The sequence below is a fragment of the Toxotes jaculatrix genome, chromosome 23 (assembly GCF_017976425.1).
Source record: "Toxotes jaculatrix isolate fToxJac2 chromosome 23, fToxJac2.pri, whole genome shotgun sequence".
Lineage (NCBI taxonomy): Eukaryota > Metazoa > Chordata > Actinopteri > Toxotidae > Toxotes > Toxotes jaculatrix.
In genome coordinates, this window is record NC_054416.1 from 4810639 (window position 1) to 4831465 (window position 20827).

The 20827-nt window shown below is 40.2% G+C and overlaps 5 protein-coding genes across 10 annotated transcripts; 2 read left to right on the forward strand and 3 right to left on the reverse strand.

Moving 5' to 3' along the window:
• Positions 1–3810: 3810 nt before the first annotated feature.
• Positions 3811–7684, reverse strand: LOC121177482 (ubiquitin carboxyl-terminal hydrolase 47-like). Its single transcript, XM_041031811.1, has 12 exons — positions 7462–7684; positions 7270–7372; positions 7050–7171; positions 6702–6772; positions 6481–6606; positions 6197–6292; positions 5979–6110; positions 5758–5886; positions 5597–5634; positions 5467–5507; positions 4606–5375; positions 3811–3837 (listed from the first exon to the last, which is right to left on the reverse strand). The coding sequence occupies exons 1-12, from the start codon at positions 7517–7519 to the stop codon at positions 3811–3813; spliced, it is 1713 nt and encodes a 570-aa protein (XP_040887745.1). The 5' UTR covers positions 7520–7684.
• Positions 7685–8075: 391 nt separating this feature from the next.
• Positions 8076–8804, reverse strand: LOC121176958 (NEDD8-like). Its single transcript, XM_041031110.1, has 2 exons — positions 8586–8804; positions 8076–8398 (listed from the first exon to the last, which is right to left on the reverse strand). Exons 1-2 carry the CDS (start codon positions 8728–8730, stop codon positions 8199–8201), a joined length of 345 nt encoding a protein of 114 aa, XP_040887044.1. The 5' UTR covers positions 8731–8804; the 3' UTR covers positions 8076–8198.
• Positions 8805–9419: 615 nt separating this feature from the next.
• On the forward strand, positions 9420–11500 carry LOC121176956 (probable E3 ubiquitin-protein ligase ARI5). Its single transcript, XM_041031109.1, has 4 exons — positions 9420–9666; positions 9946–10046; positions 10502–10675; positions 10784–11500. Exons 1-4 carry the CDS (start codon positions 9576–9578, stop codon positions 11237–11239), a joined length of 822 nt encoding a protein of 273 aa, XP_040887043.1. The 5' UTR covers positions 9420–9575; the 3' UTR covers positions 11240–11500.
• Positions 11501–12973: 1473 nt separating this feature from the next.
• On the reverse strand, positions 12974–17444 carry LOC121176952 (ubiquitin carboxyl-terminal hydrolase 47-like). Of its 2 annotated transcripts, none has more exons than XM_041031102.1 (12): positions 17313–17444; positions 16669–16735; positions 16468–16564; positions 16127–16242; positions 15949–16019; positions 14729–14854; positions 14550–14645; positions 14212–14340; positions 13997–14125; positions 13857–13897; positions 13665–13699; positions 12974–13517 (listed from the first exon to the last, which is right to left on the reverse strand). In XM_041031102.1, the coding sequence occupies exons 2-12, from the start codon at positions 16724–16726 to the stop codon at positions 13471–13473; spliced, it is 945 nt and encodes a 314-aa protein (XP_040887036.1). In that variant the 5' UTR covers positions 16727–16735; positions 17313–17444; the 3' UTR covers positions 12974–13470. The 2 variants fall into 2 exon arrangements, with proteins under 2 accessions (XP_040887036.1, XP_040887035.1); XM_041031101.1 differs by having other exon boundaries at positions 16669–16756; positions 17313–17361.
• LOC121176954 (E3 ubiquitin-protein ligase RNF19A-like) lies at positions 15255–20108 on the forward strand. 5 transcript variants are annotated; one of them, XM_041031104.1, is made up of 7 exons: positions 15255–15323; positions 15825–15856; positions 18081–18187; positions 18305–18405; positions 18828–19009; positions 19126–19607; positions 19648–20108. In XM_041031104.1, exons 1-6 carry the CDS (start codon positions 15288–15290, stop codon positions 19580–19582), a joined length of 915 nt encoding a protein of 304 aa, XP_040887038.1. In that variant the 5' UTR covers positions 15255–15287; the 3' UTR covers positions 19583–19607; positions 19648–20108. The 5 variants fall into 5 exon arrangements, with proteins under 5 accessions (XP_040887038.1, XP_040887037.1, XP_040887039.1 ...); XM_041031103.1 differs by having other exon boundaries at positions 19126–19592; positions 19637–20108; XM_041031105.1 differs by having other exon boundaries at positions 18828–18998; positions 19127–19592; positions 19637–20108.
• Positions 20109–20827: the final 719 nt, after the last annotated feature.

Genomic DNA, 20827 nt, shown 5'->3' on the forward strand with positions numbered 1-20827 from the left:
TGAGAAAGAACTGGTAAACATTGTGCTCAAATTTGAGGTGGTTTCCGGATCGCTTTTCAAAACTGAAAGAATAAAAGAGACAGTCCTTCTCTGACGTCACATTTACTTCAAAACAATAGAGAGCAGCACCAGTTCTCACTGCACCCGAGGCAGAGAACCTGAAAGGAGCCTCACACTAGCAGAAATGTGTAACGTCATGATGTATGGGTTTGAAGGCGAGATGCGAAGGATCGACCTGGACACAGAGGAGCAGATGAGAAGAACGACAGTGCAGCAGCTAAAGGCGAAAACTTTGGAGAAGTTTCCCTACATCCAAGGTAATACACCAAGAACAGATGCTAAAAGGAAACATGTAGTGTAACATCTTAAAATATTCATTTTTGTATGTTTTAAAATGTATAGCTTATACATAACACAATATTTTATTATTTACACATTGCCGTTCAGCCCCTCTTATTTTCTGTATACAACCCCCACAACACTGGCAACGAGGCATGTGGTGGTGTGTGTCAGCGTGTTGGCCCACCACACTTTACACCACTGTCCCATTGCCAGTCTCAGTTGAAGTAGTTAATTTGTAGAGAATTTATTTCCTAGTCACGGTTACATCAGCTTACAACTTCCTGTTTAACTTACATTTCAAGTGATATGAATGTTAATCTTCCGCATAAGACCTGCTCAGATTTTGACTCTCTCTCTCTCTGTGTCTCTCTCATGTGTAGGACATGAAGGTCTTCGGCTGTGCTTCAATGGCGTGACACTGGACTCTGATACCACCCTGCTCTCTAAATATGGAATCCAGAAGAACAGTGTCGTCCACCTGCTGCTGAGGGTTCATGGAGGATAGACAACTTGACCAAGAGCAACAGAAACCATCTTCATCATCTTCTCCTGCTTCTGCTTTTTCACATGAAATCTCACAAACATTCATCTGTAAACATTCATAAATGCTTCTGTAACTTTTAATTCCGTTGATTCCCAAGATGTATGCAAAATAAACTTGTACAGAAAATAAAATGTCATTTGGTCGTTATTATTTTAGTGACAACAACATGTTGTGATGAAAAATGCTTCATGAGGCATTATGGTGCAAACCCACTCTGAAGTGTCTGAGTCCAAGCAGTTTTGAAGCTTTTCAGTGACATAGATATCTGCAAAGCTGTGAGCAAAGGAGGTCAATTTTCATTTTTCTCAAGCTGAAGTTAATGCTTGTTACTGAAATGAGCAACAGTCATGGCTGTAAGCAGGGTTTTAGAATATTTTGGAATAGTAAAGTCCAAAAACTGAGTTTGCTTGGGGATTCGGGGACATGAGAAAGTAAACACAGGGTCAGTTGATATTTATAATTATCAAAGTTCAGCACTTTATTTTTCTTATGTTCATCGTCTTAGCTCCTCATTTCCCCTGCTGTTTGAATGGCGTACATGTTGGTGGTGGTGGTACTTTCATTGTCTCTCTACGGAATTATGTTTTTATTGTGGTATGTTTTCACGTGTCTGTGTTTTTATGCTGCCTTGCTGCAAGAAGAAAGAAAGATCAAGTTCGTATAAAATAATAAACTGTGATTCCCCCTTCTTATGACAAATTACTCAGATAAGACAGTTTTCTCTATTTGATCATCAAGTGGCACAAAGTGTGGACAGCAAACACCAGTTGGCCTGCTTTGCCTACACTGACTGCAACCAGGTTATTTATTTATTTGTTTGTTTTTACTTTCAGTTTGTAATGTGCACTTACAAGAAATCACATGAATACAGGATGGCACGTCTGCATTCCCTGCCCCTACAAACCGAATGTGAAAGAGCTGATAAACAATCAATCGTGCTCAAATGTCAGGGGACTTCCAGACGTCTTTTCTAGACTGCAAGAATAAAAGAACGGAAACAAGAACGAAAGCTGACAGTCCTTGTCTGGTGTCAGAGCTCGACTATAAACAATAGACAACAGTGTCATCTCTCATTATTCTCAAGACAGAGAATCTGAAAGGAGCCTCTCGCTTGCAGAAATGTGCGACATCTTGGTGTATGACCCTGAAGGCTTCTCGCAATGGATCGCCCTGAACAACCAGCTGACGGGGCAGCAGCTAAAGGAGAAATTTCCCAGCATCCGAGGTAATACACCGAGGACAGACATAAAGAAAAACAGTGTTAAGAGGTGCTAACGTGGTGTAACTTTACTAAACGTCTTAGAATATTCATTTTTCTATGTTTTAAAATGTATAGCTTATACATAACACAATGTGAAGTATATGTATATGTACAGTATATATATATATAACAAAACAAAATACCTCAGCTACACTAACGTAATGTTTTTTCCTTGACATGTGAGAGACTGAATTATTTCATAACTTCCTGCCGCCTGAATTTCATTATACTATTCTGTACAATACATACAACTTCCTGTTTAACATACATTTGAAGTGATATGAATGACCTGCTCAAATTTTGATTTTCTCTCTGTCTCTCTCTTTTCTTGACTGTATGTGTGTGTAGGAAACGATAATGTGCAGCTGAGCCACAATGGCATGACACTGAATGCTGACTCCACCCCACTCTCTCAATATGGAATCCAGAAAACCAGCGTCATCCACCTGGTGCTGAAGGTTCATGGAGGATAGATGGCTCGACAAAGAGCAGCGGACACCATCACAATCACCTTTTCCTGCTTCTGTTTTTTTGCACATGAAATCTCACAAACTCTCTTGATTCAGTCTGCAAACTTCTATAACTGTGTCATCTTGTTGATTCAAAACATGTATGACAATTAAATTTCTAAAACGTCAGAATGTCCGAAAATAAAATGTCATTTGGTCTCTTGTAGTTATTATTTCATTGAAAACGCACACAACATGTTGCTTTCATGCTCTGGTTGTTTTAGGATACTATGAGGAAATGCTCAGGTATTGTGATGCAAACGACTGAACAAACTCTGAAGTGTGAAGCTTTTCAGGGACATAGGTATCTGCAAAGCTGTGAGCAGAGGTTAATATTTTACTCAAGCTGAGGTCAATGCTTTTTATTCGAATGTACAACACTCACTGCTGTAGATTGGGTTTCACAAACAGCAATGTCCAAAGACTGCATGCCCCTTCCTACTGTGTGCATTTTAAGACATTTGAGGGCAAAAATTTGACGACGCTTAGTTTTCAAACCACGTCAGTAGCCAGTAGCATAAATTATCTGTTCAGCAGTAATACATGAGAATCAGGTTAAATGTAGCAATGAATGATCCATCCATTTCAATCCTTTATACAGACAGAATTGAAATGAAAGCATTTCAACTTTGACTGAAAGTTAGGACAGTGTGGCAGTGTTTAACAGTGCAGCGTGCTTTGCTGGCAAACAACACTGAGATAAAGAGACCTATTTAGAGAGTTCATTTAATAGAGTACATAACAAATTAAGAAAAAAATAGATTTACATTTGAATTTTACTCATTCACACACTCTCTTGAGTGAAATCAAATTAGATGTAACATTCAGTGTCATTTATTCAAATATCTTCGAACAATTTAACAAGAACATTGAACAAAATTAAATGTAGTAGGTCGATACATATTTTCTTATCTGGAAAAAAAATGTGATTTCAAAGGAACTTCATTTTTCCCTGCACTTACATTTTCATCAAAGTCAGTTTCCATTGCATTACTTTCTGGTTGCTAACTTATCACTGGCAAACCCAGAGCAATACTGCTAACTATCAAAAAGCATAATTAAAAAAAATAATTCAATAATGGATCATCACTACAACCATATACAGTCTTGTAAATCCTGATCTGTGTTATCCTGGATAAAAACTGTACTTTGTCTCAGTCTGACTCTGACGTATGGCCTGTCTGTTTTTTCAGAGGAATGCAAGAAAAACACTGAGGACTTCTCTTTTGTTTCTCTCTCTTCTTTTTTAGTTGCCTTTGCTGGACAAGGCGTTGCCACGCTCTTCTTATTTTGCCACCTGCACCTTTTTTCTTACTTCCCACGTCCACTCTCTGTTCACTCTCTGTTCGCATTCGTTTGGTATTTGAATCCATCAAAGTATTTCCCTCTTCTGCACTTTCAAGAGATCTTTTGTGTTTCTTTGGCTCGTTCAGTTGCAAACTGTCGACATCCTTTGACAAAGTGTCCTGTGAATCTTTTTTCTGACCAGATTTACTTTTTGCTTTTGTTTTAATGGGTCTTACCCAACTTTTAATGTCGCCTTGTGAGGTTTCGCCCAGAGTTTCTATTCTTATGTGCTTTGTCTGACTGCTTCTTTGAGTACCATGAGGCGTTTCCTTGATTTCTTCATCAATTATCTTCGCATGACATATTCTTGACTTCTGTGAACCACCTCTTTTTTCCCCTGTAACCTTCTTACACTTTGTTCTGTCTTTTGATTGAGAATTGTCCTGCCTCATCTTTCCAACACTTCCAGCTCTCTCAACCTCTGTCTGTCTTCCCTTTCCTGGCAATCCTGCTTGTCTCTCATTGTGCAACATTATCTCTCTGTTTTGAATATGTTGAGAATCTCTCGCATATACCTGCTCTTTGGTTTGTTCCTCCACACCAACATGTTTATGTGTTGTGTGTGTAACACTGATTTTCTGATCTGGTCTGTTCTGTCTAACATCACCTGATCTTCTCTTGTCCTCATTCTCCAAATCTTTACTAATGCAAGGTTTGGTCCTGGATGTTCCTTTTCTCTGTGCATCCTCATAATCTCCTCTCTTGTGCTCTACAGTCTTTCCCTCTTCATCATTTTTAACATCTACGCCCACCCTCTCCTCATCTCCCTTTTTGCCCAGACTACCAAGCTGAGGGTCATAATGTTGTCTAACTTCCTGTTTACCTCCCTCATGTTCATGGATGCGTCTCACATCACCAGATCCTTCATGGTCCTGATGCTTTGCAACCCTGTTGGACTGCTGTGCTTCCATGTCTGTCATGTCAACCATTTGTCTCCTCTGTTCATTGCTCATGTCACCTTGTTTGCTGAGGTGATCATGTCTTGCGTGACTGTCACCGGCTCTCGGTTTAAAATCATGATTAATATCTGGTGTCCTCTGTCTAACATCATCCATTCCTGCGGCGTCGTAGATCTGATCTTCTCCTCTCTCTTTAGGTTGAGTTTCTGTCGGGAGCAGTCCTCTCTTGTCCTCATTGTCTGGTATTCTCTGTCTGACATCATCTTTGTTGTCCTGATCATCTACACTACAGATGAGGTGAGGTCCTCTCCCAACACAGACCATGTCTCTAAGTCCTGTTTTCTTTGCTGCCTCCTCATCCTCCCCTCGCTCACTAATCTTTTCAACACCTTGACACTGGACATAGTTGTCACTGATCGCAGGTGGGAAACCTCCATCCCTGAGCTCTGGAGTGCAAGAATCTGCAACATGGGCTAGAAAATAGATATAAAATAAATTTAGACATCTATTTGATGCAATCATTCCCACTGCATATGAGTGAAACTGTCAGACTTAGTCTCTTACTTGTCTTTTTCCTGTAAAAAAGAAGATAAGCTGTGCGGGATCTGGTGAGAGAAATGAGAAAAGAAAGACATTTTCATTTCCACATTCTGCAAAATATAAGATGGGAATGAAAAGACAGATGAAAACTTACTTCTCAGAGCTGTCCACCTGGTACGGCTGGGAGTTCAGCTGTTGATGAAAAGGATCAACAAGAATTAGATGATGAATATTTATTTTACACTCTAATGTATCTTTACAACAAAGTGTTGTGACTTTCTATAACACGTCTGAAGAAAGGGTGATCAGTCTTACCAATGTGACACTGGTATCATTGAACTTATACCATCTGTCATCATCCTGGGACTTGACTGTTGCAGTGTAATGTCCACTTCTAAGATCACCAGAGTGCTCCACAAACGCGTACAGCTCATATGTCTGATTCTGATCACCAAAGGAAAAAATGGCAGACATGAGAATTGGAAATGAAACAGAAATGTGTCACGATGAAGTGCTAAAACATTCAGTATCTGTACCTCTGGGATGTGTAGGATGTAGGGAACATCTACGACGCAGTTTCTTTTGACATATGCCATGTATTGGTAGTCAAACTCAAACCTCTTCAGCAGCAGCATCAAAACCTCTGGGTGATGCGTTAGTACACTTTTCTGAATGGAGAACACATGCCTTACAATTCCATTGCAACAGCGAGGGCAATGTTCACAAATCACAAAGATGTTTTCTCATTACTCACAACAGTAGCATCAGCTTTGGCATCACACTGCTCACAGTACAGTTGGTTTCCTCCACAGATATTTGATGCTTTGAAAAACTCCTCGATGCCACGTGCCTGCAAAATGCATCTGTGTCACTCACCTCTGAAATTAACTCTGTAGCATGAGCTAACCATTAACTATTATCTATGAAAAGAACGCATACAGTAACTATGAACCAATACATGCAGTATTTTCTAGTTTTTGTTATATCACAAATGCTCCTGTTAATTGATTTTTCTATAGCAGGTTGCCAGATCCTTACCACACTGTAGTGTCCTTTGTAGGAATCCACCAGCGCCAGAGGAAGATGCCAAAATGGCCCATTCGCATCAGTGACTTTATCACATGCAGAGCATATGGTCCTGTGTGTCAGCTGTCCGTGGAAGATCTGAAAACACAGAACCACAAAAAATGATTTTTTTTTTAATTTGATTTTTTAAATTTAACTTACACATTCCCTTTGATTTTTGATGAGGTCCTCACCTGTGAAACCTCAGGACTGGTCAGTCTTAAAATCTTCTCAAAGTACTCAGCAGCATCACGCTGTTCATACACTGAAGGGGGCAGAGGGGTGGAAGGGGAAGAGGGAATAAACGTGTTTCTTCAGCATGTTTTGATTCACATATCAGTTATAATTGAAGTCATTTAAAAACATTAAAGTGCATTATTAAAGGGTTTATCAGATTATCACACTGTATCTGTGACTCTTAAATGACTAACAGGTCTAGTGCACTATTCTAAGATACTACTCTGAGCAAAGTCCTCACAGTAGATCTGGTCCTTTAACATGTTCAAAGTCTACGTGTTGTTCTATGTGCCAACATACTGTACCTCTGTCAATGCGCAGCTTCTTTGTGATGCTATAGGTGTATGCTGATCGGACCTTTAAGTCATCAAACAACGCTTTAAGATCACAATCAATAAACTCGGTGTCAGGGTTTTCGGGGTTGTGCCTACAGCAGGAAAAAAAACATAGAGGTCAGTGATCAGAGTTGAACTGCTGCCTCAAATTAAATCAAATGCATTGTGCGTCGCTGGTTGTGTAACGAACCTTTCAACAGCCTCTCTGAAATCTTTGGTCATGAACAGCACCTGCAGCACGCTGTTCAAGTAACACGTCGCTCCTTGGTTGAGCAAACCATGGTACTTAGTCTCTGTTCGGAGGAGAATATCATAAAGTAAAAGAGCCCGATAGTTTTCATAGTAATATTATAAAGGTTAATAAAGCAGGGGCGGATCTTACCTTGAGACGTGCCAAAGCCGAAAAGCTGTCGACCATAATCCATGATTCCTGTATTCATTTTGAATCATTTCATTTCATCCCGATGTCAGTCCTCCTCTTCTTTACATTTGCTGTCAGTTGCAAAGGATTTGAAGAAAGGACCTTGGACTGTAAAACTAACGCAACTGTGAGCTCACCTTCATTCCTTAGATTCACATTCATACTCTATCTGCAGTGAGAAATGACCCTCGGAGTGCTTTCTCTTTCATTTGTTGCGTTCAGGGTGTGTCGGAAACGTTGTTTGTCACTGACGGCTCACATGACTAACATGGAAACTATATGTTACTTGTGAGAATATTACATGAGCAAGGATTTGTTTTAATGCCCCTATGTGTAAAGATTTATAACACTGAATACATCAACGGTTGTCGATGTATTGAATTATTAAGCTTTATGTGATTTAAAATCAAACCGATGAGACAGTTTAACCCTTGTCCAGACCTGTAGTGGAAGCAGAAGCTTAGTGTATATTACTTGTCAGGACACAGCAGAGGAGAGTCTCTGCCTGTCGTCAATGCCATGCAGATGTCACTTATTTTGTAGCCCTCCCCATAATATACACGTTTAAACCAGGATGAAAGTTTATAAAATCTATATTTATTTTGTACATGAACAGAACATGGAAATATTAAACGCATTCTGCAATAAAAACAGCCTATACAGAAAAGCCCTTGCTTTGTAAACAGTGTCAGGAGTCTTCATGAGCTCCGTGAAGCGGCGGCAGCAGCAGCAGCAGCAGCAGAGGGGGCAGCAGATGGTCTCTGTCCAGCACTCAGTCCTCCGGGTACCCTCACCACCATGTGGATGACGGACATGTGCTGGATTCCATACTCAGACAGCAGCTTGGTGTCTTCATCCAGTTCCTTGTCTACGAAGATGAGCCGGATAACCTCCACTCCTAAATACACACAGCGAGAGAGAGACTCGGAGTCACTGAAGCAACTTCTACAACTGAAAACGTTTTCTTTCCTCTCAGCTGGTTGTTGGTCTGAATGCGGCTGTGAACAAGTGGGTCATGATTTCACTGGCCAGCTTAAGTATGTCAGGCTTATTTGTGTCTCTGTCACGTCTTTCGGTGCGTTTACCTGCGCCCTCGGGAAGCTTCTTCGCTATCTTTTCCTTCAGCTGAAGCACGGTCATGCTCTTCATCTGCTCCTCTGTGTTGCACAGGTCGACGACCATCTTCTCCCCTCTAAAGCCATGAACCATGACTTGGTAGATTTTGCCCATTTTGTGCTGTGTTTGCGTCCGAGCTGCTGCGCTCCTTCTCCCACTGAGTGTTAACTTCAGGATGTTGCTTTGGGCTGAGCCGCGTGAACTGACGTAAGACAGAGGCCGAGGATGCTTTCACTTTCGTCTTTTGACAATAATGGTTAAAAACAACTAATATATATATATATACACCTTTTATTAGTATTTGTAATTAAAATTATCTATCCTCCTTCAGCGTTGAAACCAAGCTTAATTTTTTTTTCCCCGTTTTTTTTGGGTGTGTCACAGGTTGAAGTGTAACTGGTTGTTCATAAGCCCTTTGAACTCACCACTCCCTTTATTGCTATATGTCCCCTTATTTTGAAAAACTCCCTAAGACATAACGCATGCAATACATTTTAGGCACCTGAACAGTTAGTCCCAGTAAGAGAGTAAAACTCTTTACCCAACTTCACCAAGTGTTGTTGGTGTAAACAACATAATTGGAAAAATCACTGAATAGTCACGTGTTTGGCTCGTGATCAGGTCATTTATCAGCTGTTTCAACTTCTGGATGTCTTCTTAAAAATGCTATAATTAAACCATTTATTGATCCTATAGTAAACACATCATTTGCTGAGGTTAGTATCCTTTTGCTTAGTGGTAAATAAAATGAAGGATGAATGCGCCTGCCACAGCAGCTGCTACCCCACATTCATGTGACTTCTGGTAACTGAGGGAGTGAAATTGAAAGTTTAAAACTTGGTGCAGTCAGTGAAGGCAACAGAGCAGCCTGCCTCTTCGGTCTTTGTCGCTCATTTCCCGAGCGCGGACAGAGAAGAAGGTTGTCGACGGGGATCAGAGGAGCTGAGCTCAAACCGAAAATGACCACACAGGGTGGGGGCGAGAAAAGATACGATCCCAAAGACACGACTCTGAAGTTTGTCAACAGACCGGATGATCTGGATCCACTACGTAAGTACGACAAACATTTGCATCTCCGCAGTTCACATTTGTTCTTTATAATTACCGCACGTAATGAGTTTATTATTTTCTCCTTTAGAGAAAATCAGTGTCTTGCGTATCCATCTGTCCATATCAACAAAGAGGCGTTTATGTGCCTCTACCAAAATCTCAGTCCGACTGTTCAGCAAAGATACCACAATTAGTATTAATGCCTCGGCATGAATTGACCAAATTGCTTGTAACTGTGATGCTGAGTCCAGTGTTTACTCTTGTTGTTGTTCTCCTCAGCCCCAGAGGATGGAGACAACTGTCTCCGGGCGGAGATGTCCTGCGGACATGCCGTCACCCCGGAGTCTCTCACTGGTTGGTGTCGCAGCCTCCTGGATCAGGTACTTTGCCACCATGTCACATACACAGCACAAGGGCGTGTTTCCTCTCCACCTGAGAGGAGTTCAGACTCCTTACTGTTTCCTGTTTCCTGTTTTGCTTTACAATGGTACTCTTCCTATATGAAGGGCATTTTGACTGCTTATTTAACTACCACGTTTCATATTTTCATAAAGTTAAACTTTTTTCTTTTTCATGTAAAAATGTATTTTTTGCTTCATGTATTTAACTCATACATTTCTGCTGCCATGTCTTCAGTGTGCAAGTGTGACTTTTAAATTTCTCCAGCTGTGATTGAAGTTATAAATTTGTTTCTGATTTTTAAAGTGTTTATTCAATTTTTTTATTCTGAAGTAAACCTCTGCATCAGCTCACCTGCTCCTGGTCACAGAAACTCCAGCCACATTCATCACACGTTTGACTGCCAATACAAAGCTATCTGTCATTTTAATTTCAGGGCCAGTACAAATTTAAGTGCCCCGCTTTGAGGCAGGGGACCTTGCAGAAGTGTGACGCAGTGTGGCCATATCAAGAGGTACGCAGGCTGGCAGTGCTGACAGCTGAAGAGATGCAGTACTTTGAGGAGAACATCGCCCGCATGGCTGCCATAGAATACTGTGAATTCAAAACAGTGAGTATCCTGGTATCCTGGAGGTTTGGTCTTTCAGCTTAACTTCAGATATTTCATCAAATGTCAAACTATAAACTCCATTTATGTTTCTCACATCCTTTCTGACAGTGTCCTGGGTGCAAAACCTACGTGGAGAGAGACGACCTAACCAACCTCAGTTTGCGCTGCACAATCTGCACAGCAGATAAGCAGAAACCCTTTGAATTCTGCTGGCAGTGTATGAATTTGTGGAAAGGCAACGCTCCACGCTCTGACCGCTGCGACAACGACGGCTGCGTCAACCACGACCTCGAGCTCCTCAAGAACTGTAAGGACACCTCTCTCCCTCAGGTGGAGGGGGTTGACAAGTGTCCCTCCATTCGGGCCTGTCCCACCTGTGGTCAGCGGGTGGAGCACGACAAAACAGGCTGCAAGAACGTCATCTGTCCTCGCTGTCAGATTGAGTTCTGCTTTGTGTGTCTGAAACTCACTCCTGAGTGCCTGAAGACGAGCTCTTACTTCATCCCCTGCAGTGATGGTGTGGCTCCCAGACAAACGTCCATACCTGTGTGGCGCAGAAACTAAGAGGGAAGATGCTCACACATCCACCACTCATGATGCATGATGTATGCTTACAGTCTTCTTCTGTCACGCCAGGCTTTTCCTGTTGAATTTCACTGGCAAACAGGCTTATTTACTCATGTATGTTGCAAAATATCTGATGTAGTTTCTTATAACGTTTTATAAAATACTGTTTTTGAAACTGATATAAAATTTGCCTCCTTGGAATTCGTCTCTGGTCAGTGATAGTTAAACATGAATAAATAAAGTTTCCCTTTACATGAATACAGAACATCTGTTTAATGTCTGATCCAGACTGAATAATACATTTTCTGTATGTTGGACGGATAAGTGAAATACTAACATTTACATACAATGTCAAAAGAAAATACTTCAGTTTCACTCTAAGGCCTGGAAAGACGAGTAATTGCATCCAAAAATGGGAGAAGAGCTGGTACAGACTGTGATGTGTTTCCTGTGGACACTGGAATGTTCACATTTTAACAAAAAGCACACTTTTAGGGACACATTTTAAAGTTGTTTCCAGCTTTTCCTTGGTGTCTGCTTAACACACACAAAAGCAGACAATGAAAAACACAAAAAGGTCTCATGATTTAAAGACCTGCCAGTCTTTCCATACTTTTGCTGATATTTCCTCCACCTGTTACGTGGGCCACCGCACGAATGACGGACATGTGCTGGATTCCATACTCAGACAGCAGCTTGGTGTCTTCATCCAGTACCTTGTCTACGAAGATGAGCCGGAAATCCACTCCTAAATACACACAGCGAGAGAGAGACTCAGTCACTGGAGCAACTTCTACAACTGAAAACGTTTTCTTTCCTCTCAGTTGGAGAGTAGTTTTGTTTATATATGAACATTTACTATGATGTTTCACCACTGTTTTTCTTGTCAGCTTGGAACTAAATCCTCCAGATCTGACATACAAAATTAACTTGTTCTTGCCTTACAGCATACCACTGAATAAATTGAAAAAAAGATTTTCCTTTAAGGAGGAACAACATGGTGGACGTAGTGTAAGGCTATGGCTTTTTTCCTCTGAGCATACACGTGATCAACCACACGATTTCTGGAGAGTTGCTCTGACACTTGGCCGGAAGTAGGAGGAAATCACTTGATAAATGTGTCTTACTGCCCACACCCACCCAATAACATTTGAAAATCGCAGATAAAAACAAGCTTTCCAGGATTTTTTTTCCCACGGCCCTCCCCAGGTTTGAACCCTGAGTACTTTTCCTTCACGGCACCCATTCCTGGATCAACGCCAGGTGTTAGAAAGCCCACGTCACTGTACCATACCTTTACTTTTTTATTAGTTTATAAATTCACATAACATCCCGGAGCCTCCTGTTTACCAGTATCATTCAGAACAGTTATATGATTTAGGCTGTGTGAGTCTAAACTCCGTGTAGGCTGCATGTATGATTCTAAGTGATCCTACCTGGTACATTGTCCGGGTTAAACCTCTGTATTATCTCCTTCAGCTGCAGCACTGTTATCTTCCTAAACTGATCCTCGGTGTCGCACACATCAATCCGCATCAGCTCTCCCCTAAACCCATGCACGAAGATCTTGAAAACCATTTCAGCAGAGTTCTTTTGGCTTTGTATACGAGTGTGCAGTGTTAACACCGTTCTCACCAGGGAAGCTCATACTTTCACTTTCACCCTCAGCTGTGCAGGGTAAATTTACACAGTGAGAGCGCCCCCAGCAAAAAAAAAAAAAAAAAAATCTGAAAGCAAGACCTGCAACCTGTTATAAACCAATAATGCAAATATGACCCAAGTACATTCGCAGTTAGGTATAACACTTATCTGACATGTATAACAATTCTTCAACTCACCACCAAACAAGTTAATTATCACACCGATGTCCATGGGTCTGGACTGTGTAAATAGCTTTATTTTATTTTCATTTCTCTTTATTCATTTTACATAGTTTTTTGATTTGACTGAGAAATGTCTTTCTCTACCCTGTGTTTCTGCTGCATTGAGCACCTTGATAGCACAAGAATTTGGAGATAACTGTCTCCATCTGCCTCAGTGTCTCTCTGAGGCAGCTGCTCTTGGCCCGTCTGGCTGTTTCTTCTGAACTGTACCATCTCTTCTTTAACATATCACCATTTAAGTTCTTTAGGTTTTTCCCTCTGCTGCCACTTTCATCCTTCAGCTGATGATGAGGAACAAGAACTTCTCCTCTCTCTGCGTCGTCATGTCTTCTGTCAGCACTGGCATCAGAATGCGGTTTCCTGGTCAGCTTCATCAGGTTTTTCAGTGTTCACTTTGATGAGACAGAGGGGAAGTTTATACCTTATCCTGCTACTTATGTATTGTGCTGATTTAAAAACCCAAACATATGGAATTACAGTATAACAAAAAAAATAGATCTATGAACTAAGAAATGAATGTGGTACATTTGTAAACCTACCTTTCCTGTACATGAGAAGGTATGCTGAGGAGGACCTGGTGTGAGAGGAAACATTTCAACCTGATGAAGACTATAGTTAGAGAGGTTTAAGCATACTGAGGCCCTAACTACGTGCATGTGAAGCTTTCTGAATGATACCACAACCACTAAGGAGCTGATATTCATTTCTGATTAAATAAGGACATCACTTACTTCAAGGAACTGTTTCCAGCCCCAAACAGAGGGTTTTTGACCTGTAGAAATGAAAATATCATGACGTGTTGTTAACCTTTGTGTTCTTGTATGTTTGACTGTGACATGATTTGTGGACATATAAAAATAAGCCCCCTCACCCTCTCAACAATGTCATCATTGAAGTGATACCACTCCCCATTTTCAAAAGATTTGATTTCTGCCGTATAATGACCTCCTGTGAGATTACCAGAGTGGTGGACTAAAGCGTAGAGGTCATACCTGCAGCTCTGAAAAGAGGGAAACAGAACAAAGTCACAACATTTTAGAAATGTTAAATTAAAACAATATGCTGCTGAAAAAACATAAAACATACTGCTAAGTGCAAAGTTTTGGGGACGTCCACTTGGCAGAGAAGTTTGACATAACACCTGCGTTTGGAGTCAAAACAGAATCTCTTCAGCAGGAGGGTCAGGATGTTTGGCTCGAGTGTTACCTCACAGTCCTAAACCACATAATGAAAGAAGGATAATGTTAAAGAGCTGGGGCTTTATTAAAACAGATAAACATTGTTTTTATTCTATGAAATCCATACATTTGCTTTTAATACCTATTATGTGGCTAATAAGAAAAGAAAACAAGTGCACGAACAAGAGTTAGTCACAATGTCACCCATTCCACTAAAGACTTCAAAAGCTATAATTCATTACTCACAATGTCTGCATCTTGCTTTTTGTCGCAGTGTTTGCAATAAATCTTGTTGTTGCCGCAGAGTTTTTCTTGTTTAAAGAACACCGCCAAACCATTTTTCTGTGAACAGAGCATTTCATTTAATAATCAGCATATTTCTTTTCTCCCCTTAAAGAAAGAAATAATTAGATAAAGCACAGTACCACACTGTATGTTTGATGACGTGAGTCTTTCACAATAAGCGGCAGAAACCAAAAAAGGGTCCTGGAATCGCTCCTGTCCTTGCACTTGACACATGTGGTCTTGTGATTCAGCTCTCCCTTGAATATCTGCACACAAAAGAGATGAAGAACTTTTAAAATATGATGCAAACTACACTAACTAAATATTAGATTTGAGCTTCAACTTTGTTGATAAATGAGTTACTGTGGAAGTCAATGGTTAAAAAATGAATCAGCCAATTGAATCAGCGACTGTTCTGACAACTAATTAATCATTTATTTATTTGATATTTGTCAACATTTCTGAACAAAAACAGTGAAGGGGTTGAGCAAGAATCATCTGTTTAGATACAATATAACAGTATATCATTAGATATACAGTATATCAGTACTATATGCTGTCACTGTGGAAAATCCCCTCCTCCCTCTCTCCTGCCCTCATCTACTGGTTCCTGTGGCTCCGCCTACAGAATCTATATAGGAAGCCAGCTCACCTGGAGCACTCTCTCCAAACAAAGAAACCTGCCAGGCCTCATGGTGGATGCCTCATCCTCATCAATCTGATGTACACAGCAATGTAAGTTTGCTTTGTTTGACGTTTCAACAGTGAATTGTTGTGATTTATTTCCATTAGGACTGTGCTGATGTTTTAGTAAAGGTTTAGTTGTTTTTCTAATGGTGGATTTATATGAATGGATGTTGTATGTTATCTTCCTCTTCCTCTCTCTTGGTGTGTGTTAGAGACCATTCCAAACAATTGCCTGTTAAAACGATGGCCTGGAAATCCTGCGTCCTTTCTCATGTGTCCACACAGACTTACCACTGAGCTGATTCAGAATCAGTTCTGCACTCACAGGGGTCATTTCTGTGTTGATTTCTTTTATGTTTGAGTCTTTAAGTACATTTTCCTACTAATGCTTATGTACTTTTACTTAATATTTTTTTAATGCTGGACTTTTACTTCTAATGGAGTATTTTTTCTTTTGGTTAAAGACTGTTACCTCTAGTTTTATTTTCTTTTAATTTCCATTGCAACTTTACCAGGCACTAATGTTTTTTTCTTACCATTTGCTTTTAGTTGTTTCAAGACAAGACTCTGAGTGAGTTGAGGTAAGCTAACCCCATCACATGTCCTGGTGTTCTTAAATGTCACTGCTGGCTAATGTGCACTGTCCTCTGTAAAGAAAGAAGTGTTTCCCTACCTTGGATGCTTCTGTGCCACTTAAACGCAGGATCTTTTCAAAATACTCAGCAGCATCACGTTGCTTGTAGGCTGAAAGAAGTGAGAGGAAAAAAAAAAAAGAGTTTTCACTGGCAGATAATATGATGAACACATAAGCTGCACACAGCTACAGTAAAACATCTCAAAGCCAAACTTACCATCTGTGATACCCAGTTTTTTTACAATATTATCTGTTTTAGCCCGACTTTTTGCTAAGTCATCAAACAGTTTTCTCAGGAGTGGGTCGATGGGTGCTGAATCTTCATCGTGGCATCTGTGGCACAGTGGGAAGTACAAGGGATTTTATTCATAGACTAACCAATAAAGCAATATCAGATTAGTGGCTGTTACTTCACATTTAGCACAAGTGTTGTCAATGCTTTCATGTAATTTTCCCCAGATTGTCAAAACAGTCCATTAATATAGTGAAGAGAGCTCAGGGAGCAGTTGTTCTGGTTTTGGTTTGGTCTGACCTCTAAACGAAGCTCATGTTACGAACCGTTTTATTGCCTCTCTGAACTCCTCAGTCATAAAAAGCACCTGAAGCACGCTGTTCAAATAGCATGTAAGACCCGGACTGCGCAGACCGTGGTAATCTAAAGACACAACAGCAAAAGTCAATGGTTGAACAGTGGGGGGAAAAACTGAAACAATAACTGGTACATTAAGATAAAAAACACTTTTTTAAAATATCACCTACCTGAGATAGCCAAGTTTGAAAGTTTCTCTCTTAACCTTTCAACATGGCCATGATTCATGGCTATGCCCTGTGAATGAGAGTGTTGAACCTGTTTAAAACAAATTAGATACAGCAGAAGTTAAGTGACAGCAAACATTCACAAGTTACAAACAAAGGCAACTTTTTAGTCCTTTTATCAACTGAATGACCTACAGAACATGTGCAGGAGTCATTAAGGCAGTAGTCTGGCATTTTCAAATTTTACTTCTCTGAACTAATTTGACATCTATAGATTAATTTTCAGATTCTGATTTTACACACACCTACAAAAACATATTATCTCTGAATAAAATAATAATTTTATATAATAAATTAATGTGTTATTTCTAAATGCATAGGTCATGAAAGCACGTTACAAAAAAAATCACAATAATGTATTAGATAGCTTTCAGTTATAGTTATAGGATTTTCAGTCTAAACAGACACAAGCAGCAAATGATCTGAAAAACATTTAACTGAACACAGAAGGAGACCAGTGAAGGCAGCTGTTGTGTTTGAGTGCCATGGAAACGCATGCGGTTCCTCCACTGCTCCGCTCCTCCAAAACGAGACTTTGACAAAAAATAAAATAAAAATAAGATACAACAGAACAATAGTAAACTCACTGCAAACTACCACGTGTAGCCTGTAAGTCCAACGATCCGGTAACAGCCGCCTTTTATTTCGGGTATGTAGTAAAATGGGAGGGTAAAGGACAGGAGCACTCACTCACGCAAGCCTTGTCTGAAGAGGCTCCTGCACTCTTTCACTTTCGGAGCCAGCGAGCGGAGGAGGAAGACGCAACAGGAGGAGCGAGTGAAAACACACAGCAGGAAACTACACACAAACCTCTGGATACTTTACCCAAAAGTACCGAGAGCTGAGTTTGAGCGAAATAATCGGACTTTGCGTAGTCTAAGGTGCGGACGCGGCGCTTCCTGGTGAGAATAACGAAGAGTAAAAGGGAAGTCCTAAAATCTGCAGAGAGACGAGCTGTCACACCGAGGTAAGACATAACGTTTCTCCTTCTATCTGCCTGTAATGTAAGTGTAAAGATCAAGGAAGTTTTTATTCTTCTCTAAGCTTCAGCTCTTATCTAAAATTAGTACTAAAAATCAATTTGTGTAGTGTGAGATGCATTTCTATAGATTTATTATGCTCATACTTAGTGTAATGTTTCAGTATTGCAGGGGTTTATTTGTTTGCCAATGTGTTTTCCGGTAAATACTAATATCTACTTCAAGTGCAATTGGCTGAAAGTTCAGTGAGTTAGCTCTAAGGATAACAGCCATTTGACTTGATAGTCATGGCTTTAAATTTACTGCTGTAAATGACATTTTTCACTGACCACATTGCCAGTAATGTGTCACCTCACGTTCTTTCTTTCCACTTAGGAGAACCAACATGAGCAAACTGGGGCAAGAAGAGGTGGAGAAGCATTATGACCCACTAGATAAAACCCTGACGTTTGTTGACAGAAAGGATGACCTGGATCCACTGTGTAAGATACTGCCCCCCCCCCCCCCCCCACACCTCACCTCACCCCACCCCACCCCACCTCACCCCACCCCACCCCACCATATAGTGTAGCTGACATACTTACTGTTGTGCACTTCAGTTTCAGAGGATGGCGATGGCGTTCTCAAAGCACAGATGTCCTGCGGCCACGCCGTCACCCCCGAGTCTCTAACACAGTGGTGTCGCAGTCAGCTGGATGAGGTATTTTACAATATTTCCCTCTGAAATGGAACAAAAGTATGAAGTTGCATACTTTAATCACGTAAAGTATAAATACATCAAACTTGTACTTTACTTCAGTACCTGAGTAAAAGCCCTTAGTGACTAATGCAGGACATTAAAAACAACTAAATATGAAAATGTAGAATTACTGTAAACAAAATGTTAAATGAACTTAAATGGGTTATTATTTACGCTTCTAATGAAACAAGCAGCTGTAAATTAAAGTTTAACATCTTACAACAAAAAGTAAAATAGAATTCCACTAAAACATTTGTAATTAAAGGATGCAAATGAAAAACATTTCAGTGAAAATCAAAAGGGTGAAAGCTTTATATCATCTTCACTGTAAAATTTAAAAATGCTAAACCAATGAGTCTCCTGCTTTCTATAATCCTTTTAAGGGGAATTACAGATTCCGATGCCCTGCAGTGGTGGAGGGAACCAAACTGTGCAATAAACAGTGGCCGTACCAAGAAGTGCGCAGACTGGCTGATTTGTCTGTTGAGGAAATGCAGCACTTTGAAGATACCGTGGCCCGCCTGGCTGCTGCAGAATACTGTGAGATTCAGCCGGTAAGTGGTCCGCTGGGTTTTGATTACTGTCATTGCAGTGGATTTTCTTTGGTTTAAATCAAGCGCACTGATTTTCATACATTGTTCACGTTTCCCATATCTACCCCCTTCACTGTTTTCTCCATCAGTGCCCACAGTGCAAAACAAATGTGGAGAGGAAGGATCTCTCCAACCTGTGTGTGAAGTGCACCATATGCACAGCTGATCAGAAGAAGACCTGCCAGTTCTGCTGGCAGTGTCATAAGCCGTGGAAAGGTAAAGGCCCTCGATCTGACCGCTGCGACAACGACGGCTGTATCAACCGGGACCTGGAGCTTCTACAGACCTGTAAAACCATCATCCTGCCTGAGGTGGAGGGCGTCACCAGCTGCCCCTCTGTCCGAGTCTGTCCCACATGTGGCATGAAGGTGGAGCATAGCCAGCAATACTGCAAAAATATCACCTGTCCTCGCTGCCAGGTGGAGTTCTGTTTTGTCTGCCTGAAACTAAAGCGTGAATGCTCCAAGACCAGTTCACCATACAAAATCTGTCCTAGTGGTGTGGCCCCTAGACAGACCTCTATCCCGGTATGGAACAGAAAATAAAAAAAAAGATGATATATGATATATATCATGTATGTCATATATATCTTATATATCATATATATATCATATATATTTATATCTATATTGATATAGATATAGATAGATAGAGAGATGAAAACTAATGAAAGAAATCAACAATAAGAAAATCTAAATCTAAATACACATTTACTTGTGGTCCTACTCTGCCTCCCTGTGGTCAATCTGGAAGGTCTGGTTTTATTGTTCTCTGGGTGCAAATCACCATGTGTTGATAACTTTATTGTAAATTCTGTCTGTGTGACATGATATTTTTTAATTGAAAAAAGTTTGTTTAGATTTCAGAACCTGTTTAGAAATCTTTTTATTACTCACTATATTTATTACCAGCGCAGAGCAGGTCGCGTTTTCACCCGTGTCTCTTTGTTGGTTGGTCGTTTGTTTGTCAGCAGGATTATGCAAAATGTTCTGAATCCATTTGCACTGAACTTGGTGGAGGAGTGTGATATGGGACATGGAAGAACCTATTAAACTTTGGGTCAGATCTGGATATTTTACTATGAATTGGATTTTTTTCTCTGTCTGGTCCATGTTGTTTGACATTGTCCTTGGCAGAGATCTTTTTAGTTGCTAATAAAATCACACTACTATTATACCTCAACAAACTGTTCATACTTCCAGCAGAAAATAATCCGATATGGTAAAATGACATTTACAAAATATACTTGTACATCCTGTTCTTTCCAAATAGAAATGTCCCCTCTCACCTTTTTGGTGTGAGTGTTATCAAACTCATAGCAGGTTTTGGTCCCATTGGACAGGACTGTGGACTCCCCATGTGATTCACAGTTCAGTGGCGTTCATAGTTCAAGTTTCCATTTGGAAGAACACAGTAAATACTGAAGGATGTTTAAAACAAACATGGAAAACACCATTTAAAGTTATGGCCTCTTTGTACTAAAAATAACTTTACATTAGTACATGCATCACTACACTTGTGGAAAATAGCCTCAAGCATAGTACACTTCTGATACGTACACTAAAGTCCATCTTAAATGCCAATTTTATTCATCTTCCATTACTGTTTTATAAAAGTACATGGAATACATGAATTAGCAATATGCTATTAAAAAGTACAACTTAAAATAAATTTCTATTTGTTATGAAATCATTACACTTGTGTAAAATACACTCACTAGGTGTGCAAAAATACAGGAAACTGATAATCAAACTACACTCACTTGTCATAAGATTACATTTAATCCACAT